The sequence below is a fragment of the Pieris brassicae genome, chromosome 2 (assembly GCF_905147105.1).
Source record: "Pieris brassicae chromosome 2, ilPieBrab1.1, whole genome shotgun sequence".
Taxonomy (NCBI): domain Eukaryota; kingdom Metazoa; phylum Arthropoda; class Insecta; order Lepidoptera; family Pieridae; genus Pieris; species Pieris brassicae.
The window spans coordinates 4,346,889-4,357,129 of NC_059666.1; the positions used below are offsets into that span (position 1 = coordinate 4,346,889).

At 32.7% G+C, this 10,241-nt stretch overlaps 2 protein-coding genes across 2 annotated transcripts; both read left to right on the forward strand.

Annotated features, from left to right (window-relative positions):
- The first annotated feature begins 584 nt into the window (after positions 1–584).
- On the forward strand, positions 585–3,195 carry LOC123720213. The gene is made up of 2 exons (XM_045676751.1): positions 585–1,005; positions 2,945–3,195. The coding sequence occupies exons 1-2, from the start codon at positions 606–608 to the stop codon at positions 3,193–3,195; spliced, it is 651 nt and encodes a 216-aa protein (XP_045532707.1). The 5' UTR covers positions 585–605.
- Positions 3,196–6,195: 3,000 nt separating this feature from the next.
- Positions 6,196–7,551, forward strand: LOC123720214. Its single transcript, XM_045676752.1, has 2 exons — positions 6,196–6,739; positions 7,268–7,551. Exons 1-2 carry the CDS (start codon positions 6,196–6,198, stop codon positions 7,549–7,551), a joined length of 828 nt encoding a protein of 275 aa, XP_045532708.1.
- Positions 7,552–10,241: the final 2,690 nt, after the last annotated feature.

Genomic DNA, 10,241 nt, shown 5'->3' on the forward strand with positions numbered 1-10,241 from the left:
TGTTCTTCGTATACTAGTAAGTGGTAATTTGACTATTTGTCTGACATACGTGAAAAAAAAAGTGTATACATTAATTTTTAAGTCTACATTGTCGTTCAAATTGATCATATTCCGTATGAGCATATATTATTATTTATTATATAATGCCAGTAATATTTTTTTAAATTAATTTAAGAAGTACTACAAAGCGTTATAGTTTTTATCTGATGACGATGATGATGATTTATAGTTTTTATCTGATGACGAATGATTTTATAAAAATTGAAATATCAAAAATAAACGTCCATCAATTTCCTTCACCACGCTATCTGCTTCAAATAATAAACCGAAAGATTTGAATCTTGATCTTAATTTCGCCTTTACCACTTTAGACATTAAACTTATATTTGCGCACAACAGAATCGGAATCAGCCTTCTATGAAAATAATGGTGTACTAATAATGCTATGTGTCTATAAAAGGAGAGTGTACTTCATTCGTTTATCAAAGTGTAACCGCGGAGCTTTCGTTACAGTCGTGAAAATGTATTACTTATGTCTTTTATTAACTGTGGCATACGCACTGCCAACGGAAAAGGCAGAGCCAATAGAGGCCGCAGCACGGGCTATGGGCAAAGATTGCTCCAATGGGATTTTTAGCCCTACATGTTTAAAAATAGAGGCCATATCGCTTTTGGAGAAATTAAATTCCAGGGAAGAACTACAGTTGCTCCCAGGCGTCAGTGTTGTGAAAGAAGAAAAAGAGAACAGTAGCAAAGCTGATGAGTTTGCTGCGGAATTAGCCAGGGCTCTGCCATCAAAACCTGATGAGAGGCTGGATAAATTCCTTCTTTATAGATTAGGAACCTATTTGGATACCCACTCAGTGAAGCTTAGGTTATTGGATGATGGTGCTTCTGAGGATGCGAGAGCTTTGATTAGTGAAGGAAGAGGGAAGGGAGGTGGTTTCGGTGGTGGTAAGAAGGGTGGCATGGGAGGACTAATGGCTGCCGGGCTTATGATGAAAGGTAAGAGTTAGAAACGTAAAATATATCATCAAGTCAATGAACAGTAGAATGAAAAGTGTTAACGATTATAAAGTTATGCATGGACTCTACTCTTAGAACGACGTCATACATACAATTTATTTTTGAATTTATCTTTTGTCTTTTAATTGGACTTTTCGTTGTTAAAGTAAAGTTAAATTTTTGCTGTTGTTCCTTTGAGATAATTTTTGTCTTTATCTGAAGAATGCATTATTTATAAGTACCGCTATATTTTTAACTGGATTGAACATGATGATGAAATATTCCCAAAAGATTTTTGATTATACCATATCTCCATTACGTAAACTCTGACACAGGAAAATTTTATATTATACATGAAACATCTTTTTAGCTCAATAAAATTAACCTATCTACTATATTAAAAAATAGAGGTTGCTCGTGGAGGGGTGACAATTAAGGGTTGTATGTATTTTTATATGCTGTATCATAAAAAAATAAAATCAAAAAAATAAAAATAATTTTTTGGGGTGGACACCCACATCACTTACGTTTGAAAGATAGATTGTAGCCGATTCTCAGACTTACTGAATATGTATAAAAAAATTCATAAGCATCAGTCGAGCGGTTTCGGAGGAGTATGGGAATGAACATGGTGACACGAGAATTTTATATATAGAGAGATAAATATTCTAAAATACAACATAATACTATATTTTTAGACTGTTCTTAACGTTTTGGCGTGAAGTTTGACGTAATGACGATATATATAATATTTTGATTTATTTGCATTTGCATTCTATATTGGCAAGATGTTATTTATTCATTCTGACCTGAAAAAAGGCTTCGAGAGCCAACTCACAACATTATCTATATAAATGATGAACAGATTGTCATGAAAATAAAGCTATGATCCTAATGAACTGACATGCTATGTTAATAATAGATTGTTTGTGAAGCAGAGCGTAAAATGATAGCAGAAAGTGTCGTTTGATTACACCCTTGTCGCTGATAGTTTTCTTTAGATAGTATTTTGATTATAGTAATTGTAGAGTAATTGATTATAATGCAACGTGCACCTATGACTAGCAAGTATCTGCCACTGTGCCTGCTTTAAATAGCCTAAACTACTTCCTGGTCCAACTTAAGAGATAGGATAGCTTAGATCTTTAATTATAGTCGCAATTTTATTGTAAATTATTTGTCTATAATTAATTGACAGTCACAATTATTTGTTAACTCCAAGAGATTCTAACAGATGTCGATACTTTTCGACTGGATTGAGTAAGTAATCAATAGATGGCACTGCTATGGTAAACCGACAAACGTGTCATATAAGCTACAATTCAATATCATGATTACCACGTGTTATTGAGGCTAAAGTATAAATTAAATTTATTTTGTAGTAAACGAAATACCGTGAAATTCAATTATCTCTACTTTTTTAAATTTTTGTTGTTAGCGTAGCCAACCACGTGTTACTCGACCGAAATGTAAATCAAATTCAAATTATAGTGACATATATATATATATATATATATATATACTAGATGCCCCTAGATATATATATGTATATATAGATTCCACGCAGATTTACGATGTTTCAGATTGTATAGTGAAACGTTGAGAATCTAAGTCACAGACTGTTTTTTTTTGTTTTTTTTACTTATCTACTGTATTCTATTTTTATTTCCTTACATCGCTTAAAACTACGTTTAGAAACACGTTCAAATTTATTTACTAAACGCATTACATACAATTGAAAAAATCACAGATAAAGACGCTTACAGATTCAGTAAAAACTTTTTAAAATGACAATTGTCACAGCGCAAAAACACTCTAGTCGTTGCCGTAGTTTAAAAATGCATCTTGCATCTTACACCACTAGGTGTGTAAGGCATACTTATAAAGATCATTAAGCGTCGATACAATTTACTTTAATTGTATTTTCTTCCCTTTTCAGGTACTCTAATGTCTATGGGTATGGGGGCACTCGCCCTTTTAGCGGGAAAGGCGCTGATGACAGCGGTTATGTCACTGGTATTGTCAGCTGTCATTGGCCTAAAGTCTCTGACATCGGGCGGGAAATCAACCACATACGAAATAGTATCTAAGCCTGTTTATTCACACTCGCATTCACATTCCACGGCACATGAGGATGCGGGGAGCTATGGACACTCTGGGTATGGTAGGAGCATAACTGCAAGACGTTGAAAGCTGTTAATAATATTGTCTTTTCAAAGTTTCTTTGAAAATCCAACTAATTTTAGGTTTAATTTATTTATTTATGACATCCACCATGTCTTGTTGTAAGCAAACGAAAGTTATTCTTCTTTGAATTTGAATTTGAAAAAGAAAATGTCTATCTCATATGTTAGAGGATTATAATATTGTCAAAGCAATTTTAGATGGATAAGGTTTGATTGTAAGTAATGCATTTATTGAAAACGTTTATAAAAGACATATTTAGGAACATTATTTATTTCGTAGTTTTTATAGAAACCACTCAGTATTGTGTATTTATTAAATTTTATTAGATTTATCGATTCAGTATTAGATTTATACACTAAAATTATATTTTATTTGTCATGATCTAAAATATTTTAAATTATTTATATATTTTAAATAATCAAGAGAATATATAGTGATAAATAAGTACAAATCATGTCAGTATTATTCATAATTATGTGTTGTATATGTAAATAGTGTTTTACGAATATTTATAACGTTGTATAGTATTTTATTAAGTTATATATTTTTTTTTGTCTGTGATTTATTTTTTGTCTATATAAACATTTATATTATTTAAATATAATAAATGTAGTGTGTGTAAATTACGTTATTTTTACTCCCTTACTTTGTGCTATTTCTTCCGACTATTTTGCGGTTACTATACTATCTATAGTACCGGTTTCCGAACCAATTCGACTAAGTGAGTGTCCATGGGCGGCGGTATCACTTAACATCGAGTGAGCCTCGTGCCCGTTTGCCTGCTGTAACGTAACAAAAAAGAAAAAAACATGGTACATACATTCGTACTTTTTGGTAAAATTGTCTACTAGAACAGAAATAATAAGAATATATACATATAGTATATGACCCTGCCATTTTTATTTGGTCAACTGGAAGTTTAACCAGTCCTACAGTCTATTACCACTGAAATAATAGTAGTTTCCTAGAGAGTAGACTCCAAGCACATTTAAAAGTATGGAATTAATTAATTCGTTAAGATATGAAGTAGACATATTAGCTTTGAATAAAGAAGAAAAAATAATAAGACCATCGATATTAAGAAATGTTAGAATCTATTTTTATATCTCTTTCGTTTCGTTAAGTTCAAGTTCTTCAAGAATATATAATATTTTGATTAAAATATACGTTGATTTCACTTGTGTTGTTTGTAGGCTATAAAGTGTAGTGATGGCCTAGTGGCCTAAGCCTGCGACTCTCATCCTAAGGTCCAAAGATTCCATAGGTTATCGAACCCGGGAACAGCGGGAAGCGTCCCGGCTGTGCACTGTAGCCTTTCTTTAAGTATCCATTAAAGTTTAAACACTAGCTCATACGATAAAGGAAAAAAATGTCGACGGCGTGTCAGGCACAATAGGTGGAAAAAAAGAAAAAAAAAATCACGAAAAAATCTATATAGTCTATAAGTAATAAGTATAACTATGTATTAGAAAAGCATAAGTAGCTTTCCCAGCATTTAAATTATTTATAAAGCTTTTTTAAAAATAAATATATGAGCAAAAAATATAGAAAATTTACTTTTTTTTCATGGACTTCACAGTACAGTAGATAATTAAAATCAATTTTGACAGTTGGTACAAGATGGAAGTTGTTAGAATATTTCAATTGCAACCAAATACGAAATATATAGGTAATTAACAAATTACAATAATAATTATTATATAGGTAAAATAACTCTACTTATTCGCTCACCATGAATCTTAAACTCTCGTTATTCATTAGTAATTCGAACTTGGAAACGATTAAAACTTTGTGTTACCACATATAATTATTCTATCATAGTTTAAATGTACTATAGGATGGATTATAATATACCTTCGTAGTGCCTACAATTTGAATTTTGTCGTGTTGCGTTAGCAATATACTATAGATAGTAGAACCCGTTTAAGGCGTTCACGCTTAATACGATTTCTCGCATAATACGCCACTTTACGCCAGTCTCTGTAACTTGTGACATATTTTCATACATTTCTTAACGCTTAATGCAATCGTCATTCCGTTTAATACGCCCGAGCCCGAGACGGGGGGTCTAACCGCCCGCTCCTGAAGAACCCGAGATACTGCAGGGTTTTCCCGGATATTCTTCCATTGATGACAATATAGCACCGTACGAAATTCAATCAATTGAAGATCTTATTGAGAATGTGAATAAAACACAAAACAAGGCCCTAAGTGATGATGATGAAGACGAAGACGAGTCAACTCCGGTTTTATCAAACGCCCAGGCTGCAGCTGTTAATGATTTAAGACGCTATGTAGCTTATTTGCATCAAAGCGAAGATGCACTGCAAAAGTTGAATAATGTTGAAAATCTTTTAATTGCTAATGCATCAAAATCTTTCTGTCAAACCAAAATAAATGATTATATTTTTAAATAAAGTAATTAACAATACGTATTTAATGTTACTCATAAATGTATAATTTAAAACCTGTATATACCAAAATTAGAACATAATACATAATACTATGTAGTATTACGTATTATTTTTCCTATTCCGCATAATACGCTTTCTCGCTTAAGATGCGATTTTGGTAGGGTCCCTGAGAAATCGTCTAAAGCGGGTTTTACTGTATTATCATTGGTAAATAAGTTATACAGTCCGACGGCTAGGTGGACCGAAAAGCTTTGTATAGCTTTATTATATTCTAAATTACAATTAAAAATAAAATGCCTATGGCATTATTAAAAGCTAAATTTAAATTAAAAGCTAAACAACAACAAAGTGTAATTAAGGTTATCCAATATCTCCAAAAGCTAAGAGAAAACCCTCTCTAAAACTAATCGGAAGTTGATCATTTGAAAGTAGAATCATTTCTCCGTAACAATACTTGCTCTTTTTAGTAACGACATTGCTTTTTTATCATTTAGTGTAAAGTATAAAATAAACGGTGATTGTATCGCTATTATCAGTTGCATCGTAACCAATGTAATGAATTTGAACCTTTAAGAAAAGTGTAGTGAAAATGTTTCGCAGAAGTGTATTCGCTCTCGCTCTTGTGTTATTTGCATCAGCTGAGGTGGCTATAGATGAACCCAAATCAAATAATGATGAAGTTATTGAAGTGAAAAACTTTTCCAGTACGGTAAGAACAGGACGCGCTCTACACAAAGAATGCAACGGAAGTCTGAACGCCAAGTGCCTCAAAATACACGTTTTATCCTTTCTAGAGGATTTGGGCTCTCGCGATGAGCTAAATCTTCTCCCTGGATTAAGCATTGTCAAAGAAGATATAGCTAACAGTAGCTCTGCGGAAGAAATGGCAGCTGAAATATCACGACAATTTCCTGGGAAACCGGAGGAAAAGTTGAACAGATTCATTTTATATAGATTACAAAGTTATTTAGATAGCCATTCGTTAAGGTACAGATTATTGGATCCAAAGACTACAAAGGATGCATTAAATATGGCTAATACAGAGGGTACCGGGAGGGGTAAGGGTGGAGGAGGATTGGGGGGAGGAAAGGGAGGGGGTGGAGCACTCTTGGCGGCAGCTTTGATGATGAAAGGTGAGAACTTGATATAATGTTAGGCCGAGGTAAACGAGCTGATTGTTGCAACTACTAACATAGCATATTTTCTTACTACAGTCAACTTTAGCTAAGCCTTTATCTGTAATATAAGTTTTACAACGCTCAGTGTGATCCGATACGTTAACAGTTATTTTTGATAATACATAGTTTCATTTATAGAATGTAGTTTAGATATGAATTATAATGAAAGGACTTTGGTATATGACAAGTCAAAAATGTTATTTAATTTTATACAAAATATTGAGTACAATTGAGCTGTGTTAGCTAACTGGCTTCAGCGTGCGACGCACATCCCTGAGGTCTGGTTTCGATTTCGGGCTGTGCACCAAACATGAACAAAAAAATTATAGTGACTTTTAAATATCGATATAAACCAATGTTGGTCAGTAACATTAACCTCACATCTTTCTAGAAATGAAAATCCTGGACATTAAACATAATCACACTACTACTAACAGTAACGATAACAATGTATGATTAACTAAGTTAATTTTTATTTGTCAGGTACCCTCGCTGCCGCAGCTCTCGGCGCCCTGGCTTTACTTGCTGGCAAAGCCTTAATGACAGCTCTAATGTCTCTCCTCCTATCAGCTCTTGTAGGTCTTAAGGGTGGAGGCGGTGGTAAATCAACTACATATGAGATCATCACTAAACCGGAAGTATCTCATCATCATTCCCACAGCCATGAAGAACATCACGAACATGAACATGGCCATCATGGCGGGTACAAACGAGCTTACGACTTGAATTATAATAGCTATATGCCATATGACGGAACTACGAGCTAAATGTTTTAGAATAAGATGTAGACCTTTTATCATATTATTGTAAGTTGTATGCATTAAAACGCGCCTGCTCCTTTATATACATTCAGCACTAATAACAAATTGCTTTTACCCTTTGCTTTGGATAAGTGATTCATACATAAACATAAATCTTTTATATTCTTCTCCGATTTTACTGAATGAAATCAAATACTTTATTTCACTAAGTAATAAAAATTTAGTACGGAAAAATGGTGCGTAAAATACAATAAATGGCGCACCAAAGGTCTTACATTTGCTCTTAAATCACAACAGGCGCTTACAATCTTAACTGTAAATACATTTGCATTTGTACGTAGAACTAAAAAACTAAGTGTTTATACTATGTTATTTCACCATAGGTTTAAGAAAATAATTTATTACCTTTATTTAAGCTAATTTATTATAGTTATTAGATAGATCTTTAGGTTTTTTTGTATTTTATATATATTTATTTATTATTACATAATTTTTTTCCACTCTGTGGCTGAGTTTAACATACCATACCATAAAGTCTTTTTCAGAATTCAATTCCCGAAGTTACTATTCACAATAATAACTTTGGGCGATGAATGATTTAATACGTCATTTAATTAGCGTTTGACGCCAACCCCATTAGTGAGTACGGGACTTTAAAAGTTTTTGTATTTCAATATCGCTTTTACCCCACCTATATTGTAAAATATATTTATTTATTACAAATCATTGATCATACTTGAAATTTCATATGTATTTTGCTGTTATAAATTTATTAAAGTTACATATTTATTACAGAAAATTAATATTTAATATACAGTACACATTACGGCTTATATTAAACGTTATCTTGAGAAGCAGTATGTTAAACTGTGATAACTTACATATTGTATTTTGGAATGTTTCTGGACCAAAAATATTTAATTAATTAAAAATATGTCATATAATAATTGTATTTAATTTTTGCCCTTGTATTCGTTGTACCTATTACAGAATGTCAGACACTAACTAAATATGTAAATGTAGGTAACTTCCGTCACGCAGGATATACGTTTTCTTACAATTAATTATATTTGAATCTTATCAAAAGTTGCCTCTTTCGCTGTGTTTTTTTATACAACAATAGTATTACAACAGTATTAGTTTAATCGTTAATAGACTTTGCCCTTGGGAACTCCACAATCTATATTATATTTTACTAAAAATAATTCTAATAAGGAAATAATATTTATGGATTGATATCAAATAAGTTATTTGTGTATTTTGCTACTAAGTGTAATGGAGATTCGAAATATAGAGCAGAATTGGTGGTCTAGTGGTGGAGCCTTAATCTCGCTGAGGTCGGTCGTGCGTTCGAATCCCAGCTGTGTACCAATGGACTTTTTTATGTAATCATTTCACATTCGCTGTAGGAATGCTGTAGGTACGGTGAAGGAAAAAAATGTAATCCAGCAGTCGCAGTCTACGTTTAAATTCTAGATTCCTGAAGCAAAATGTTGCCTTTGATATTAAATGGTGAGTACCAGTTCACCAGTTCCTTTCACTTGACCATATTCAACGAAGAGCGGTTCAAATCACCGACGACCACTTACTTTCCGGGCTTGATCCTTTGGCGATGAGTAGAGATGTGGGTTCTCTTTACATCTTCTACCTCATTTACCATGGAGTGTTCAGAGGAATTGTTCGGATTTTCATCATCGGACGTCGAGTACCTCGTTCCACATCTGAGCGTTTCTAAAGGCAGTTTTTGTCGTGCCACTACCACTACCACCATTTGGAACCAGTTGCCTAAAACAGAAGTTTTTTCGAACCAATTCGGCTTAGGGTCCTTCAAGAAGAGGGCTTACCAATTCTTCAATCAACCTCATGCCCGTTTCCCCTTATAGTTCCCGTATCCCGTATTCCCGGTTCTTATTATATTATGTATATATGTGTACAATTTTTAAAAAATAATTTTAAACGTTAAATGCGTTAAAACACTCGATAAGTAAGTATTTAATTAAGCATTACAAGCAATTAAGCAAGACATTACAATAAAAGTCAAAATATAACTTTTCTAGCAACTTGTCGTGAAGTCGCTCAGCTGAATGTTTTTTAATAATTTGGAAGTTAATAAAGCCGCTGTTCCTGAAAATGATGAAAGAAATTATCAGATCGCCACCGATCTTTATTATTATTTATTATTTAATTTATGAAATTGAACATACAAAATACTAACAACATACAATTTATAAATTAAGATCCGGGTTATCTTAGAACACACTGTATAGACACACTATAAATAAAACCACAGGAAAAATTATAAGTTTTCACCCATAGGCTGCACTTAACCTGTTCTATTAACATTGAATATAATAACAGAAACCTACTATTCTTTTTCATTTGTTTATTGCCTTCGAGATGTTTGTGACAAAAATGCTTGTGGCCATAATAGTTTATCACCTAATTGATAACGTCGTAGGTGATATTGATGGAAATGCAAATGCAGTGAGCGTGGAAAGTATTTTTGATGGAGTTTATTCCGAGTGTTTGTTAAAATTTTCGTATACATGCCTGCAAAGGAAAACGTTGCTATATTTGAAGTCATTAAATAGATTAAGTGAAATTTCTATCATTGGTGACTATGTTAAATTTGGTAAGAACTATTATTTATTTAACTTCAGAATAGGATAAAAAATTACGAAGCATTTTTATTCTGT

What these genes read in the sequence shown, in the direction of transcription:
- LOC123720213 (XM_045676751.1), top strand. Translation starts at nt 606, where the DNA reads ATGGGCAAAGATTGCTCCAATGGGATTTTTAGCCCTACATGTTTAAAA. An exon ending in TGCCGGGCTTATGATGAAAG is followed by an intron (nt 1,006 to 2,944) that starts GTAAGAGTTAGA and finishes TTCCCTTTTCAG; the next exon opens with GTACTCTAATGTCTATGGGT.
- LOC123720214 (XM_045676752.1), top strand. Translation starts at nt 6,196, where the DNA reads ATGTTTCGCAGAAGTGTATTCGCTCTCGCTCTTGTGTTATTTGCATCA. An exon ending in GGCAGCTTTGATGATGAAAG is followed by an intron (nt 6,740 to 7,267) that starts GTGAGAACTTGA and finishes TTTATTTGTCAG; the next exon opens with GTACCCTCGCTGCCGCAGCT.